This window comes from Sciurus vulgaris (assembly GCF_902686455.1).
Source record: "Sciurus vulgaris genome assembly, chromosome: 14".
NCBI lineage: Eukaryota > Metazoa > Chordata > Mammalia > Rodentia > Sciuridae > Sciurus > Sciurus vulgaris.
The window spans coordinates 29,013,893-29,032,847 of record NC_136475.1 but is presented as its reverse complement, the minus strand read 5'-3'; the positions used below and the strand labels follow the sequence as shown (position 1 = coordinate 29,032,847).

The 18,955-nt window shown below is 47.7% G+C and overlaps 1 protein-coding gene across 6 annotated transcripts in view; it reads left to right on the top strand.

Moving 5' to 3' along the window:
- Window positions 1-18,955, top strand: part of SFXN5 (sideroflexin 5) — a 110,938-nt gene that overhangs the window by 65,508 nt on the left and 26,475 nt on the right. For 4 of the 6 annotated variants that reach the window (XM_079111456.1, XM_079111457.1, XM_079111455.1 and 1 more), the window contains exons 10-11: window positions 1,060-1,150; window positions 17,756-17,871. In XM_079111456.1, the coding sequence (XP_078967582.1) occupies window positions 1,060-1,150; window positions 17,756-17,871 (207 nt within the window). The remainder of the gene's footprint in view (window positions 1-1,059; window positions 1,151-17,755; window positions 17,872-18,955) is intronic. The other 2 variants (XM_079111460.1, XM_079111459.1) reach the window with 1 other exon arrangement.

The window sequence follows — 18,955 nt, the reverse complement described above, 5'->3', positions numbered from 1 at the left end:
TCACTGAGTTCTTCCCTGACTTCTACAGGCACTGGTGGCTCTGAGGACTTCCCAAGGCTCTGCATTTCCCCCAACCATCCAAAACACTAAAGCCAGAGCCACTTTTGAGGGTGCAGGGTGTCCTGCTGAGCCACCAGGTGTGCAGATCAGATGTCGCATGTTCTAACAGACCAGGGGTTGACTCTGGCCTCCATGTCGGGAAGCAGAGGCCTCCACGCATTGTCCTGGTGTGGACACAGGCATGGCATCTTTTCTAACTCCAAGCCTGTGCTTTTCCCCTCCAGAAAGTCCTTCTCCTCTGCCAGCTTATGCCCACCTTCCTCTACAAGAAGCCCTTCCTGTGCTTTCCATTCAGTTGTTTGCTTGTTGCTTCATGCACTTATTCCTTAATCCTCAGCTTATTGAACATGAACTGTGTGCCACCAGGTACAACCCTAAGCACACAAAGAAGGAAAGGTGCGGTCCCTCACCCCCAGGCTGGGAGGAAATCAGACCCACAAGCAGTGGACCTTCCCTAGGAGGGAGGTACTGGTGATATGAGCAGGGAGCTTTGGACTGCCTGGGAGAGGTGACGTCATTATTATACAGCTGCATTTGTTGAGGCCTCTCATGTGCCAGTTGATGCTGACACTTTATACCCTTATAACAGCCCTGGGATGTTGTAGAAATTTCTATTCCTTTTAAGCACAAGGAAACTGAGACAGAGAAAGTTTAACTTATCTGCCTATGGTTCTACTGCTAGTGAATGACATTGGTGATGGAATTCAGAGGTGGGACCAAGAGAACAGGTATCATCTGAGTTGGTGGCAGCAGGGTGGCGGGACATCTCAGGAATGGAGATCAGTACTGGCAAAGGCCTGGTACCAGAAGACTCACGTAGCATCTGATGGACATGAACTACACTTGTAGGGCTGAATGTAGGTGCTCAGGACTGGAGGGAGGCCTGGAGGGACTGCACCTTCTCACATGGGTCAAGGGAGAGCTGCTCTTTCTCCAATTCTGCCCTTTCTTCCCACGAGCCATTGCAACTTTTTCTGTTTTGTTTTGTTTCTTTTTAAGGTGGGCCTTAATGTCCTGGTTCAGAAAGCCAACAAGTTCACCCCAGCCACCCGCCTTCTCGTCCAGAGATTTGTGCCATTCCCTGCTGTAGGTAAGAGCTGCGCAGTGCACAGACCTGGGTGTACTGCCCCTGGGGCTCTCAGCCTGCTGGACCCTCTCCTGATGCCTGCAGGGGTCCTGCCAGGGGGAACTGGAGTGAAATGTGTACAGATAGAAGAAAGGACGACATGACTTCCCTGACTAGCTCCATGCCAAGATTCTACTTGTAGCACAGAAATTTTTTTTTTTTTTTTTCCTTTTTTCTTTTACGGTAGTAGGGAGTGAACCCATGCTAGGCAAGCGCTCTACCACTGAGCCACAACCCAGCCCTTCTTTAATTTTATTTTGAAGTCTGGGAGGTATAGCTCTGTGGTAGATTGCTTGCCCAATATGCACAAGGTCCTTGGGTCAATTCCTAATACAATAATAATAAATCTTTATTATTTTTTCTCAATAGCTTTTTTCTCTCAGCATATATTTTTCAATTGAAGAAATATATTAAACACTAATAATGATAATACTTTGAAACAGGGTCTTGTGAAGCTACTGAGACTGGCCTTGAACTTGTGATCCTGCTGCCTCACCTCCCAAGCATCTGGGATTACAGATGCGTGCCTCTATGTCTTACTACTATATCTGTAAGCATGGACCTTACAGAAATTCTTAACCTGTGGTTCCAGGCCCTCAAGAGTCAGTGGACACAATGAAGTGGATCCTGTAACTTGTAAAAATATTTACACTGGCCTCTAACTGAAATGTAGCCTTTTCTTCTATCACGAATGCACCCAGCAAACCACAGCAAGGAGCAGGACCAGTGGCTTTGTCACCAATGTAAATTACGAACTGTTTCATGACACAGTTGTCACTTGGAGAGCTTAAAACAGTTTATGCTTGATAGTAATTCAAAATTTTTGTATTTAATATATCCACTGCTAGATCTTATTTTTTAATTCATTAATCAAAGAACACATCTAGTACTGAATCAGAATTTAAAATTTTTAAATAACTTGTTTTCCTATAATCCCTTTGTAATCCTTTGAATTTTGTTTTATGCATTTGGAATCAGTTTTCTTCTTCCTTCTTCTGCTCCGCCTCCTTCTCCATCTTTTACTTTTTGGTAGAACTTGGTATTGAACCCAGGGGCGCTTTACCATTGAGCTACATTTCAGCCCTACTTTTTATTTTTATTTTTATTTTTATTTTGAGACAGGGTCTTGCTAGTTTGCTCAGGCTGGCCTTGAACTTGTGATCTTCCTGCCCAGCCTCCTGAGTTGTTGAAATTACAGGCATGCGCCACCACACGAGGGAGGAAAAATGACTCTGAGAGGGGTACATAGACCTAATGTTATGTCAGAGTGGTTCCTGGCACAAAGAAGGTTGGAAGCTTCTGCCAAGTCCTGGAAGTGCCACAAATCCTGGTCTGGCTCTTAGAAGCCAGAACTTTATTTGGGAAAAGAACACCTCTTTGGGTCTGACTTTGTTATATCATTTTTCAAAATGAAATAAACATCTATCTAGAGCAGGACAAAGCAATGCATGACTACTTGTCAAAGGAGAAGTTTAAGCATGTACTCAAAGGCTAAACGAAAGCCTCCCCCTCTGGTGCCAAGGCTTGGTCTGAAGAGCCCAGAGTCAGACCCAGGCTGGTGGCCCTAACCCTTATCTTCACCTCAGGGCTGTGCTTCCCCTTCTGTAAAAGCCAGGCGCCGGACAGCACAGAGTTCTGGGAGGAGCAAACAAGGCCACAGACCAGATTTCATTGATAGCAAAGTGCTTTGGAGTACCTGTGAAACCCTGTGAGAAGCAGGGAGCTTGTTCTTGGACAGCCCCACCTCCTCCATGGCCCAGAGGCTAATGAACTCCCAACCAACCACCCGGCTGAGCCTCCCCAGACGCAGATAATTGCTATAGCAACTCCACACTTTTAATGAACTCTCAGCTATTTCTGTCATGGGCCATTAATGGAATACCTCTTTAGGTTTGACTTTGTTATGGGACCGAATTGAATAAATGTGGCTGCACAACTGGTGCTCGTGGCCATTGGGGTTAAAGGGTCAGAAGCAGCCTGAGAATGGGCAGCTTCCAGCTGCCCAGGACTGGATCTAAGACTCCACACAGATGTAATCTGTCCTTGAGCCAAGCTTCAGATAACTTTGCCCGGGGCCCTTTCCAGCCCTCTCCACCACCATCTTGCTGTGTAACCTTGAGATGGTCTTAACCTCTCTGGGTCTCCTTCAGGAGAAGAGGCCTTTCTTTCAGTTGGAGACTCTGGCTGCAGCCTGACTCCCTTCCCAACTTCTCATGGAGAAGGAGCCTTCAGCTCCCTCACACAAGTCCAGCCATGGTTGGATGTTTTGAGATCCCCAAGCTCCTAGCCAGTTGCTCAGTCGTGTGCAGCATGGTTTGCAACCCTGCTACTTCTAGTTTACCAGGAGAAGCAGGTTCCCTTCTGCAGCCCAGTCCCATCTGCAAACGGGCACTGGCTGACCCCAGGTCAGGGCTGATACCATGCTATGATGGGAGATGAAATGGCGTGCTGCACCCTCCCCCAACCAGGGGCTCAAAAGCCCACTGGTCCTCCCCATTCACCATCCAGTCCCTGCACTTGGACTCCTCTGCCTAAACCCAGGTGCCCCTGGCCGAGACAGAGCATCTCTGAGCCACACTGCAGGCTTGTGGGGCTTGATTGGCCTCTGCTTTCCAAGGCAGGTGAGGCAGAATCAGGCTGGGCCACAGAAAGGCTGCTTACAAGCTTGCTCAGGATGTGCTTCATCTTGTTAAGGATCACTGGCATGATGGGAGACCAGACTCAGTGACCTGTGGGTACACAAGGGAAGTTGGTAGAGGCTAGTGGAAGTGATTAGGTGAAGCCTCCAGGCTGGGAGGTGTGTGTGCCTGTGTGTGTAGCAGAAGGGAGTCCTTAGAGTAATGGGGGTCCTGAAGAGCTGTGTGCCCTGTGCTCAAAGGCTGCACCTCACTCCCACTCTCCTGGGCAGACTGGGAACAAGCAGCTCCCAGGAATCAGTCACTTCTTCCCCCTGTCCTGCCCTGCTGCTCTGGGGGCTCCAGCCTAGCCAGAAACCTGGAAGAGGAGGGGAGATGTCCCCTCTCTGCTCCATACTGTTGAGAGAGAGGCCAGAGACACCCAGGCACAGGACACCTGGTCCCTGCACCTGACTCCATTTTTCATACCCATGGAAACTCTTGCCACGGGACCTCCCCAACAGTCACCAGAAGTCTGGATTTGCAGAGCCCAAGCTCCCAGGAGCTACACACCTGTCCTCCCCTGCAGTGTTCTTCACCCCCCATTTGGGCTGGGAGGACTCTAAGGCCATCCTCATTTTACAGAAGAATAAGTAAAGTCAGACTTACTGAAAGTTACACTCTGATTTAGCCAGAGCCCAGGCCTCTCAGGCCAGCCCAGGGCTACTTCAAGCCTTGTGGATAACCCTGGCCCTCTGTCTCAGAGAAACAACAATGTGTCCAGAGGTGACCAGGACTATTCAGTGTCCTGCCAGGAGCATTCCACCTCCAAGTTCACCTGATTTTTCAACTGGGGTTGTGTGTGTAAACCCACGTGCAACTGATGCATGTGTACATGCTAACTGCAGCCATCTCTCTCCCTCAGGGTGGTTTAGAGCCATACTGTGCCCCTGGTCTAGAACAGCAGTCATGTGGGAAATCTTGGTTTCTATTTATACATGGAGATGTTAGGAAAGACGGTGAGCCCAGGAGCATGTGTGTTGGCATCGAAATCGATTGGGGACTGGTAATTAATTTGTTTAGACCTTAATTAATTCTCCAGTTCTTTCTTATTTGTGGACTGTCACGCTTAATTGTGTTCAGGAGCTTGAGCTGGGAGCAGGCCCTCCATTAATTGACGTGTGGTTGCTGTGAGGTGGAGTTAATGGTTTGGGAAGCCGGGCAAACAGTGTAATTAAAGGTCAATAGAGGAGGCATCGGAAAAATACACACCCCCAGGTCCAGGCTCCAGTCTCCAGGAGCAGACTCCATTCTAGGGGAGGCAGGTCCCACAAAGACAGCCTTTTTGTGAGGAATTGGGGAGGGACCGTGGGGAGGTGTTACCAGCAGGAAGGAGGGCCTTGTGTGGGTCCTATGAGAGGGTCAGTGGCCAGAGGAATAGACACACTTCTTACAAATGGGCGGAACAGGGCTTCAGAGGGCGGGAGACCCCAGGGTCACCTTGGCAAGCTCATCTCTAAAGCTTACACCTTCTGCTGTGTGGATGTGGATGTAGGCAGGAAGCCCTGAAGGTCACCCCCAGGCTGCCTAGGGGCATCACACATAGAAGGGAACACCCATGAATGCCATGGGCTAATGAAGACCCATCTGGACCCTGAACTCCCAATGCGGAAGGCCTGAGCCTCAGCATCAGCCTGCTGGCCCTGTCTATAGAATAACCTTTCCACAGGAACCAACTAGAAATGACCTCTTCTGGTGTCATCTCCATATTTTGTTAAATGTCAAACATATTTCATTGCCATAAAAAAAAAAAAAATCTCTGTGCTCCTCAGTGAGCCATTGCTCAGGGCCTCTGGGAGTCCGGGAGACCTCCTGTTCGTTCACACTGGGGTGTCCCCATACCTTCTCCCCTACCCCCTGTGCGCCCGCAGGCCACACAGGTCTTAATGTCCTTGATTTCCCCTGGCTCCACTGCCCCTCCCTTGTGCTCAGGCCACCCTGTTTGCCTCATCGAGGAGGTTGCTGCCCAATGCTACCTGAGCCCTGAGGGTCCAACCCAGGTCAAAGCACAGCTCCTGGCCTGCCGCTCCTCTGTCCCTTGGCCCCTTTGAGTAGGAGACAATGGGAGGTGCTTGTGGCAGATGCATCTTGAGCCCGGTGACATAAGCTCCCTTCATTGAGGTCAGTGGTGCTTCCTGTGGCATCTCTGCCCTTGAGGCTCCTCTGGAGGCCACAAGTCCCTTCTTGGACCTGCTCTGCTCTTGCCCTTGCCTGCCCCATTGTAGCTGTGGCAGATCTTGTGATCTTCCTCTCCTACCTCTTGCTGGGCCCCCGTCCTTTGCCCCTGACCCTGCTGGCCTAGAGGCCCACTCTTTCCTGCTCCTTGGCACTAGCCTTGGCTCCCAGGTGTTTGTGATTCGGCTCAGACACCATCTCCTCCAGGAAGGCCTCCCTGGTAGTTCCATTTGGGGTTAGGCAGCCTCCATCCCTCCAGGACTGCCTCTTATTTGTCCAAGTTTGCCTCTCAGCAAGCTGGGTACCCCAAGGCAAGGACGGGCTCTCATGGATCTCCACTCCCCAGGTCCTTTGGAACCCAGCACACAGTCAGTGCCCCACGCAGGTTTGTTCAATGATCAAACAAGTGCTTTAGCACAAAAGGTTTGATACTGGGCACTCACAGTGGAACTTAACCCTGACAATGCTGGTGACTAGACACTATGGCTCCCTGGATACTTATTCTGGATTTTTATTTATTTTCATTGTTTTAAATTGTTTTTGAGTATTCTGGTCATGTGTGTGTGTGCTTGTGTGTGTGTGTGTGTGTGTGTGTGTGTGTGTGTGTGTGTGTGTTTGCGTTTGCACTTTCACCTTCATCTACTCTTTTAGTCAAGCATGCCTAGAGAGGATGATTGGTGAACCCAAGACTTAACAGTTCATCCCGTGCACACTATCTAACTTTTCCTGGACCATCTATATCCCCATCTATAACTTGAGGATACTAGCTGGGTGTGGTGGCACATGCCTATAATCTCAGCAATTCAGGAAGCTGAGGCAGGAGGATTGCAAGTTCAAGGCCAGCTTCAGCAAGTTCAAGGCAAGTATGGGCAACTTAGTGAGATCCTTTTTCAAAATAAAAAGTAAAAAGGGCTAGAGATAGAACTCAGGGATACAGCACCCCTGGGTTCAATCCCCAGTACCAAAAAAAAAAAAAAAAAAAAAGGGGGGGGGGGTGCAGAGATACTAGTATCTCTAAGCAAAGTTTTCATGGGGGTTAAACATATCCATCTGCCAGCACATTATGAGCACCCAATGAATGTTAGTCCTCCCCCAGCTCCATTGCCCTCCACCTGTCCCAACCAGCATGGCAAGAACCAGAGTTGACACATTTCTGCCACGAGGGAACTTGTTTAGGGGCAAGGTGTTGTCAAATGCTTGAAATGGCACAAAAAGCAAATGTTCCAGTGATAAATACTATAAAGTTTCATAGAGAATGAAATCTGTTAGGTAGTATTTCTAAATCAGCTTCCAGCACTTCCTAGATTTTAGGAATCTGACACGGACTAAAGTAGTTAGGTTAGATTATTTTTGAGAGACAGAAAGATCATTAGACTATGCCGTCAACGGGATGTGTGGACATGATGGTGTGGATTTTGAGGAGCTGTGGAAGGATGTCAGTTTCCTGGAAGGAGGGCAGGCTGGGCTGGTTACCAGAACTGGGGGCAACCTTGTAACCGTTATGAGCCCCAGTGAGTATCAGGCCCCAAGAGGACATTAGCAGGGGGTCCAAATCAGCCAGAAGGAAGTCTCTAGTGGTGTGGCCTGGGGCTCTATCTTCGGTGCCATCCCCGTCTCTTGTCGTGACTGCCTTGGATGGGGGAGGTTTTGCAGCTGACATTCAAGGAACAGGGACCCCAACGTGGCAGGGATGTGAATTCATGAGTGAGAGCCCAGATCTGAAAAGGTCTGTAGAAGGGGGCCGATGGGCTTCCACAGGTTTGGTGTAAGGTATTCTGTTCAAAACAGTGTCGCTGCACAAATGTTAGGGTGCCAACACCTGACTTGGCTGAAGGACTTAAGATGAAAAGCCTGGGGACTCAGGGAGTTTCATGTGCTGTATGCTCAGAATGAGTCCATTCTGGCTCTGATGAAGCTCACTCAGATTTCAGCTGCATTACTAAAGATAAAATGTGCAGAACCAGGCTGAGCACCATGGCACATGCCTGTAATTCCAGTGACTCTGGAGGCTAAGTCAGGAGGATTGCAAGTTCAAGGCCAGCCTGGGTAACTTAGGGAGACCCTGTCTCCAAATTAAAAAAAAAAAAAAAAAAAAAGGATTGGGGATGCAGCTCAGTGGTAGAGCCTCCCCACCCTCTGGTTCAATTCCAGTATTGGGGGTGAAGAGAATGCCCAGAAAGGAGGAGTCTGTATCCAGAGTAACTCTGATAAGTAGGAGCCCAGCAAGAGTGATAGAACCATCTGAAAATATGACATTCTTTTGTTGGGATGAGCTGTCTGACCCCTGGGATGTAGGGAAATGTCTGATTAGCAGACTGGCCCCAAAAAGACTGTGAGGGGCATTCACATGTGACCAAATCACCAGTTCCTGGGCAGCTTGCCCAGAACCTGGCATATAGTAGGTGCTCAAAAAATTTTTATAGAACAAATGGCCTTCCAATTCAGAGATTTTTATAATTCCTAAAATCCAGAAGGCAGAGAAACCCAGAGGCAGAGAAGATGAAGCAGCAAAGACTGGGGAAAGGGTAATGATCGTAGTAGGAGCAGGGGACTGCCAGGACAGGGTGGGGTGTACTGGGGTCTGGAGTAGGAGCTTAGGGTCTGAGCTCTATCTTCTGGCTAAAGGGAACCATTACAGAGTCTCAAACGAGGGAGCAGCTGTGATAAGAAGGAGAATTTCAGAAGATGAATGTGCTAGCAGGAATCTTATATTAAGAGATTCCAAAACTTCAGAATCAGCCTACTCCTAGATTTGCAGGCTGATTTTGCAGTCCAGAAATTCCCAGTCCTGAGTTGGTGACACTTCAATATGGGTTGTGAAACTCTCCCCAGATTCTCAAGCTATTTAAAAGAAAATCTGTGCCATTTAGCACTGCCTCTCAGATGGAGTAACGGAATATTGTGAAATGAAGCAAATATTAGGGTATACATCTTCATTGGATAGTCATCACTCCTTTAAAGCAGAGGGGTGTGTTTTGCTGTGATTTGCATGAGAGAATGTGTGTGTGTGTGTGTGTGTGTGTGTGTGTGTGTGTGTGTGTGTGTGTGGGTGGTGAAGTACATACATGTACACTTGAAAATGCATAGGTCACTTCTGGAGGACATGAGAACCTGGAGAAGGGGTGAAACTAAGGATCAGGGTTGGGGAAGACTTTTATGCTATTGTTCACACTTGTACACAATTTGAATTGTTTACTATGTGCGCATACTCCCTGCAAAATAGTGGAAGGGAGGGAGGTGGGAAAAGAGGGAGGAAGGAAGAGAAAGAGAAGGGAGAGGGGGGAGCCCAGCAATGCCAGACCATCCTTGCACATGAGGAAGTGGAGTCTGTTAGTACTTTTTCCAAGGTCAGTTTGGAGCCCAAACTGGGAACTTACGATTTCTGAGTATACTGGAGTACTTTGTTTAATGAAAATGGCTCCTTTTTTCTTTTTCTCTTTTCTGATGTTTGTTGTATAAAGTTAAACAGTCCTACTTCTCTATCCAGAGGTGAGTTTAACATATCTCCCTCCAAATTCAAATAAACATCTCAAAGTGTATAAATCAGTGCTTCTTATATCTACATAAATAAAATTGAACATAAATGGTATCAAATATTTACACTAGTAAACTGCTTTATACCCTCGCAATAAATTTTGCACATCTTTCCATGGAAGTCTTAAAATTACACCTTATCCTTTTTAAATACAGCAGTAGTTCTTTCCACGGCAATTTCTGAAAATTATGAAATATTTCAAATACAAGGGAAAATGAGGAGATAGATAAATAAAATGATGGATATGCTCAAAGCACTCCTTACCCTCTGCTTTCTTGATTCCAGTCTCCTCTCCCCAAGGATGGCTGCTGACCTACAGCCAGTGTGTCCTTCCCTTTTAGGTTTTTATTTTTTATTTATTTTTTAAATTTTTTTTATTTTTGGGGGTACCCAGGATTGAACTCAGGGGCACTTGACCCCTGAGCCACGTCCCCAGCCCTATTTTGTATTTTATTTAGAGACAGGGTCTCACTGAGTTGCTTAGCACCTTGCTTTTGCTGAGGCTGGCTTTGAACCTAGCCTGACTAGGCTTTTATATTTTATCCTATGTGTATGTGCCTCAAACCATCAACTGTATTGTTTTTGTTGTTGTTTGTTTTGTTTTTGTTTTCAGTGCTGGAGATGAAATCCAGGGTGTCATGCATGTTAGACAAGCACTCTACCACTGAGCTGCATCCCCAGGTTTTAAAAATTTTTATTTTGAAACAGGGTCTCACTAAATTGCCCAGGCTGGCCTTGAACTCACAATTCTTTTGCCTCAGTTTCCCACATAACTCAGATTATAGAGTACAGCTTGTTTATATATTTTTAAACATTTTATGTTCACTGTACATGTCCTTTTTAAAAATTTTTTATCTGTTCTAATTAGTTATACATGACAGCAGTATGTGTTTTGATCAATCATACATAAACAGTATAATTTCTCATTTTCCTGATTGTACATGTTGTAGGATCACATCGGTCATGCAGTCATATATGTACATGAGGTAATAATGTCTGTTTCACTTTACTGTCCTTCCCATATACCTATTCCCCTCCCTTTACTCCCCTCTACCTAATCTAGAGTAACTATTCTTCCCTAGCACCCCTCCTCCTTATTGTTGAAACTTGCTTTCCATTATGGTTTTGAGATTTTGCCATGTTAACACTTATGTGTTCATTTCAGCTGCTACAGGTGTTCTCCTGTGACTACCCACAGTTGATGGATCGGGGGTGTTTAGGTTGTTTCCTGTTCAAACAACTTTGTACACATATCCATGTGCACGTGAATGGGTTTTTCCTGGACAGAGACTGTCAAACCTTCATCTGTATTATATCCATCTATGGGGCTTAAGAAAAGAAGAAACCAATCTGGGCGCTACCTTTTGTGGCCGGTGTTGAGAATCTAGGGTACACACCTAGAAATGGAACGCGCGTGTGAGAGGGTGTGCCCTCTAACTTTACTAGAGATTGCCAAATGGGCACACTGGCTGTTACTGAACCTGCAGGGTTTGAACTTGTTTTCTATGTCCTCATCAACATTTGATATTATCAATCTTTTAAAATTTTTATCCATCTGAAAGGGTTTCTTTGCTTCTTTTTTTATTTTTATTTTTGTTTTTGCAGCACTGGAGACTAAATCCAGGAGTGCTCCACCACTGAATTACATCCCCAACCCTTTTTTAAAATTTTGAGACAGGGCCTTACTTAGTTTCTAAGGCTGGCCTTGAACTTTTAGTCCTTCTCCCTCAGCCTCCTCAGTTGCTAGGATTATAGGCGTGTGCCACCATGCCTGATTTATTTCTCATTTTAATTTGTGTTTTTCCAGTTCCCAGTATGGTTAAAATATTTTCTTAACTTTATTGGGCATTTGGGTTTCCAAAAAGAAGAAAGCAAGAAAGAGATCTCTATTTCATATCAGATTCAAAAATGAATTCCAGATAAAAACCTAAATGTGAAAAGTAAAGTTTTAAAATTTTTTGAAGAAAATATAGATGAACATCTAAGTAGTGGTAGAATTTCCTCCTCCTCCTTCTCCTCCTTCCTCCTCCTCCTCCTCCTCCTCCTCCTCCTTCTTTCTCCTTCTTCTTCTCTCTTCTTTTCTTCTTCCAGGAATTGAACCCAAGGGCACTTAAACACTGAGCCCATTCCCACCTGGTTTTGTTTTGTTTTGTTTAGGACAGGGTCTCACTAAGTTGCTCAGGACCTCACTAAGTTGCTGAGGTTGGCTTTAAACTTGTGATCTTCCTTCCTCAGCCCTGCCAGCCTCTGGAATTACAGGCATGTGCCACCACATGCCTGTTATTAATTTCTTAATAACCACAAAAATTTTATACCAGAAAGGAAAGAATGGTTTATTTGACTACATATGAGACAGAAGACACCACCAAAAAAAGTGGGAAGTGTGACCCATTCTTGAAATCCCAGCCACTTGGGCAGCTGAGAAACGAGGACTGCAATTTCTAGACAAGCCTCGGAAATTTAGCAAGCCCCTGTCTCAAAAACAAAACAAAAAGGGCTGGGGATGCACCTCAGTGGTAGAACACCCCTGGGTTGAATCCCCAGAACCGCCCCCACCAAAAGGCAAACAAACAACAACAAAAACAACCCACAAATAGCCATTTATAAATGATTTAACCAAGGAAGATTCATGAACATAAAAAATTCTTGCAAATTTGTTTTTTCTTAGATAATAATCTGTCTTTGGCTATTAGTAAGATTGAGTTATGGGGTTTTTATTTGTATTTACATTTTATGAATTTCCTACTCATATATGCTTCTGTGATTTTGATCACTGCATCTTTTTCTTAATTTTCTTAAGTTCTTTATCGTGTGGATGTTTTTGACTGAAGTGAGCAGAAACCCTCCACTCAAACTAGCTTAAGTAACAGGAATTTATTACTTTACAAAGGGCAAGTCTTGGGCGAGGCACCCTGCCCGCCCTCCCTTTCTCTGGCTGTGCTCTGCCAATGCCCAGTAGGCTGCTTCTTCGAGTTAGCGCCTCTCAGAGACGTAAGATGGCAGCAGCAATTCCAAGCCGCACATGGAGACCCACGGTGTTCAGAGGATTGACACTGCCTGCCTGCTCTCGGTTCTGGGATGGGAGGAGACCATTCCCGCCCTAGGAGACATCTCTCATTGGCTGGGTTTGGATCACTTGTCCCTTCCTGGCCAATCACCAGCAAGGGGAGGATTATTCCTAGTTGGATTAATCGTTTGGAGGTAGAATAGCTGTTGAGTGTCAGTCACTATCACCCTCATAAGTTAACATTAGTGGCTCTTTTTCATATATATATATATATATATATATATGATGAATATATATTTCACCAGTTTCCCTTTTCTTATAGTATGGATTAAAATTAGATTTTGTCTGCCATATTTCTAAGATGGCTATCGAGGTAATTATTACATTCCATTGTGAAAAAAGATTCAAATAATATAGAAACATTTAGTGTAAAAAGTGAAGTCTCTCTAACAGAATGAGACAAGCATCATTACCCTATGTACATGTATGATTACACAAATGGTACAACTCTACTTCATGTACAACCAGAGAAACAAGTTGTACCCCATTTGTTTACAATGAATCAAATAAATTCTAAAAAAAAAAAAAAAGTGAAGTCTCTCAATAACCCCTAGGTCTCAAATTGAGAGCCTTTGCCAAGGGCAGCAGCCTGTGAGCTGTGAGACTTCTGAAGCATTACCTGTGGATTTATGCACACATATATGTGTCTGTAGCAATTACAGGGTTTAACATACAGCAAATCATCATGCACACACACTCAGTAGCTTTTTTTCACATAACAATTTGTTTTGGAGATCTTCCCATGTGAGTTCCCTAATGGTGGACATTTAGGTTGTTTCTAATTATTTGCTCTTACAAACAGTGCTATAATTAACATCCTTGTAAATGTCTCTTTGTGCATATGGGCAAGCATTTCTTTAGGGTAGCTATCTATGGTTTGGCAATTTCTACTGCCTTTAATTGCATTGCCTGGTATCTGGCAGACGATCTTCTGCATGTACAATAACTTTTCATGTCCTTGCACCATTATAGTGTAAGTTTTAAAAAGATGTTTTAGGCAACAATTAGGAATCTAAGTTTAAGTTCAAATTCTGTGTGGATTGCTGTGGTCGGCTGAGGTGACACTTGAATAGAGAGATTCCTGTACACGTGGCTAAGTCCATACAGGTACAGACAATTGTTTTGGGTAGCCCCCCACACCCCAACATTTATAGTAAGGCACATAATGATTTTTAAAAAATGAAAACGTGGGGAAATGCATCTTAGAATGGAGGAGTGATGGTATCTTATTTTTCCCACATCAGCAGAGCACTGCTCCACCTGCCTGTGTGAATGATCTTTTTCCCTGTGAACTGATACCACTGCTCTCCTATTAATCTGTTTGCAAAACAGGTGTATGTGTTGAGGGATAGTTGGCTGCATCGACCTACTCGTCTATTCTAAGCTGGTTGGGGGCAAGCTCCCCGCAGCCTTCCTTCTGAGAACTTTCCTGCATGTTTGTCTACTGCTCTTCCTTCCCCCCATGCTGTCCCTGTTACACTGGGTGCTTCATTAGCTGTTCACAATCTGCATGATTTTGCATCGCAATGGGTTGGATGTGAGAACATCTGCAGCAGTTGAGAGCATATTTTGCTCAGGACTTGACACTGAGCTTGCTATCAGCATGAAGCAATCTCTCTATGTGTCTCTCTTTGTGTCTCTCCCTCTCTCGTTCCATGACATCTCCTAGCATTGCTACTCCAACATCAGTTACGCCTGAGTCTTGAATGGTGTCAATCTGAGTTGAAAATGTGCCAGCCTTCTTAACATTATCACTAACAGACTGCTTAATTAACCTGCTGATACCGTCAGTAGTACATCTTGCTGGTATGTCAGAAAGGAGACCCATGGTTGCATTCATTCTCTCTCTCTCTCTTTCTCTCTCTCTCTCTCTCTCTCTCTCTCTCTCTCTCTCTCTCTCTCTCTCTCTCTCTCACACACACACACACACACACACACACACACACACAACCTGCTTAGGCTCTGAGTGCCTCTGTCTAGGAGCTGAACTTCCCAGGAGTAGACTGAGGGGAACCTGGGAAGATTTCAGAGGAGGGGTGTGGCAGAATTAAAAGTTCTCCATGAAGTCGTGGAAATGAAATCACAAACAGGTCACAGTCTCATTGCTCATCGGTGGGGGTAGCTAGTAGCTTGTACATATAGAGGTGCTTAATAGATGGACCACCTGTGTACACAGTCAACAGAGAGGGACGGTGGGCACACACCATCCATGCAGGCAGTAGGTGGGCACACACCATCCATGCAGGCAGTAGGCGGGCACACACCGTCCACGCAGGCAGTAGCCCGTAGGCAATGTTCCCAGAAGGAGGCCGAGAGTTGCCACCGTTCTGGGCTTTAGGGCTTTCTCTGTCTTTTTTCCATCCAGGCAGCTTAGATGAGGCATCTGGGCATTGTCAGTCCACAGTGGTGTCCTTAGAGAGGCTGGCTCTGGGGAAGAAAGGAGGCTGGGTTCCTTCTGTGCTGCCTCTTTTGTCTCATGTAGTTTTTTATTTGAACCTAAGTCCTACTGTCCTGTTAGCCCTGCATTCCACACTTGGAAATTTCAGAGAGTCTGTGAGATGCCACCATGAGCCCAGGGCTGATCCACCACCATTCCAAGTCCACACTCTTTCTTTGCTTTGTTTCCCCACATGTACATGCACAAAATGGGGACTAGAGACATCTTGACTGTCCCTGGCTTTCCTGACCTAGCATGGCATTTTGTGTGACCATAACCTGTGCCCAGAGATCCCTAAGTGCTGCCTCTCCTTTTATACTCAGGGAGGCCCACTGGGAGAAGGGGTGGCAGCTGCTTAAGTTTTCAGAGAGAGCTGACCGCCCTGACTCTAAGGAGATGCATGTTCTTGGGATCATGGTCCTGTAACCTTGCCTTTCCTGGGATGTTGTGGGTGGGATGGCATTAGTAATGGAAGACATTCTCTGAGGGCAGGGATTGATGCCTCTCGGGGCAGAAAATGCCACTGTCCCCTCCCCTGATTTTTCTTGGCTCTCCTGGGACCTGAGGGCCTGGTAACCCCAGGGGCATGGGGGGTGCAGAATATTCCTACTGCCACTAGAGGGCATCCCACTAACACAGAGGTCGGATGCCCGCTTCCCAATGCCACCATGGGGGGACCTTTCTGAGTCCTAAACCCCTAGTGTCCGGGGACTGCAGGAGCTCAGTTCTGGAGGTGAGCAGGGAGAGCCAGAATTGGAGCCAAAACCCAGAAAGCCCCCAACCCAGGCTCTGAACCCTCCTCCAGGTCCTCTGCTGACCGGGATCTCTACCTCTGATGCACCTTCCTAATTCTGTCTCTGGCTGTGGTTAAGACCAGGGTTTCTGAATGTCAACACTGTTATTGACACTTGGGACTGGGTAATCCTCTGTTGTGGGGGTGTCCTGTGCACTGCAGGGTGTAGCAGTATCCCTGATCTCAACCCACTAGGTGCCAGTAGCAGCCCTACCCCCAACTCCAGATTGTGATAATAAAAAGTGTCTCCAGATGTGGCCAAATGTCTCCTAAAATCACCCCTGGTTGAGAGCCACTTGTCAAGACAGGTGAACTTGTCTACTGTGGGGACAGGAGGGGCCCAAGGCCTGAGTGCCAGCCTCAGGGGGTGTGCCCATGTTGCTCTGTGGAGTGTCATGTGGCAACAGTAGAGATGCTCAAAGATGGCATATGTGCTCTAAATACATTGTGGTGCTGAATTTGCTCTCCTGCTTTTCCTCCCTGAAGATTGCAGAGCCTCTCGTTCTTCGCCTCGGTTTCTTCCACCTCCCCACTTGATTGAAGCAGAGGACTGAGGCTCAGCGACCCCAGGGTCTCAAACCACCCCTCATCTGCAGAGCCCTGTCCCCCAGCTGTGAGCACCCTAGAACTTGGGGGGTCCCCAAATGTTGGCTCAGGCCCCAGGAGCATCTGTGGGCTCCCTCCCACTCCGCCAGCCCACTGGGCCCTGCCGCTCTCCAGCTCCCCAAACCCGGTGCCCCCCCACTGGAGTGGGGGGAGCAGCAGGTGCGGATGCTAATCAGTGTTCACAGCCCAGAACTGCAGTCGCTCCCAGGCTCACACACTCCCCAAAATTAAACACTCATTATACAAAATTAATTGACATTAATTAGCAAAAATTAAAACTTTAAACACAGCAAGGCGCTTTGGGGGGAGGAGTGAAGCAGGCGGGCTCTGCATTTGTCACCCCCCACTTCCCACCCGCCCACCACCCTCAAGTCTCCCCACTTCCATCCTGAAGCAGGGCAGCATCCACACCCCACCATGGTGAATCCAGGCCTTCGGTGTGTCCCAGTGGAGCGGAGCAGGAAGGGCACCCTGTGCTAGGCACCAGCTGATGTGGGGCCCACAGACTCCATTATCCAGTGCTTATCAAAGTCCCCTCAGTCCCCAAATCTTAGCTGAGACATGGAGGGGCATGGCCGAACAAAGGAATTCAAACATTGGAAGAACTCTGCTGCACCCCAACCCGCCTGTCCCCTGGCGCCTAAAGGTTTAGGCACTGTAGACTTTCTGCTCTGTTCCACTTTGCTGTGTGACCTCATATAAGTAACCTCCCCCCTCTGAGCCTCAGTTTTCTATCCATATGATGAGGAGGTGGTGGTGGGTAAGCACTGAGGTTCCTGCCTACTTTGGCACCTGCTGTCAGGGATGCAAATCTCTCTGGGAGTTTGATTCACTCTGAGACACAAGGGACTGAATGTGGGGACTGGTATTTTGAATGGATGGGGTGACCCAAGAGACTCAGTCGCTGATGGTGGAACATCAGACTCCAGGGGGATGTGTCTTGAGGCCAGAGAGCCCTTGCTGATGGGCGTCCACTGCACCTGCCTATGGAGCCTGGCCCAGTGGAAAGGAAAACAGCGCTGTCTCCAAGTCCTGAGCAGTTTTCCCCCAACACCCGTTATTTTCCACCTTTGCTCATCAGGTTCCCAAGAGTCCCCAGATCCCTCACCAGGCCGATAGGCAGGAGGACAGCAGAACCTGGCCTGCCCCCACCTTCTCAGCCTCAGCATTTGTTCAGGACCCTGTGGCTGGGGCGTGGGGGCCTGACAGGGAGGAGCTGGTGGCACCCGCAGGTGCAGCCCACCTCCCCTCACTCCTGCGCCCGCACCCCTCTCTCTCCAGCCAGTGCCAACATCTGCAACGTGGTCCTGATGCGGTACGGGGAGCTGGAGGAAGGCATCGATGTCCTGGATGCTGACGGCAACCTCGTGGGCTCCTCCAAGATTGCAGCCAGACACGTGGGTGGCCTGGGAGCTCAAGGGATGCTGGGGGGTGGGGTGCCCTCTTGATGTCTCCTCCCCCCACCCCCTCCTCCCACTGTCCCACCGGATGGGCCTTCGCTTCTCTCCAACCTCTCCTCCCACTGCCACTGTGAGAAGTCTCCAGTTCTTGGTCCCTCAGGACCAGCTCCTCAGACAAGGTGTTAATTGGTGAGGGCAGAAGAGTCTCCCCAGAGCTTTCTCTCTGTCCCTGGGACCTGGACCCCGCTGCCTGGGCCTTCACTCTCTCAGGTACAAACAGGAAGCTGGAAGAGAGTGGTTAAAGGCACATCTTTAGCTCCGCCTCACTGGTACCCAAAGCCATGAACTTGGGGGAGTCCAGGCTTGCTGAGGCCTCTGGTGTGGTTTGGAGAAGAATGTTTTGTGACAAGACTTTCCCCCGCCTCTGGTTTTGCTGGTCTCACCCACTCCAGCATTCTGACTAAAGGGAAGAAACAACCCCCTCCCCTCCAAATTCCATGTGCATATCCTGTGCTTTCCTGCTTTGACCTTCCTCCTGGTGGTGGTCTGGCTTGTCCTGCTGCCCTGGCCTCTGGCCTCTAAGTGCTAGGAATGGGCAGTGGTCAGCCATGAGGTGGCTGAGCATTTGCCTTCTCCAGCCACTGTCCCTCTGTTGCTCTCATGTGGACCCAGGCCTTACCTGTGTCCATGAAGCTTTCTCTGAAAGCTCTCTCTTGGTCCTCATCCTCTCCCCACTGGCCACAGGGAAAATCAGTGGCCATCTGGGGCTAATGAGGGGCACAGATGGGGTGCCATGCCAACAGTGCTTCCTCTGCCTGCTACCCTGGCTCTCAGCTCTTCTGTGCTCTTAACACCTTGTTCAGGGCCTGGAGCAGCCTATTCCTGGCCTTCCTGATCATGAAGGGCACAAGTTCTTAGGAGAAGCTTTTAGCCTTGAGCCCATCATGGAGAGGATTTGGTCTCAATTTCCTGCCTGACCCCAACCTCCTACCCCAACTCTATCCTTGCACCCAGTCACCGTGAGGGAGGGCAACTGGAATGACCTCTCGTGGGCTGACAAGTAAGGAAAGCCACACTCGTC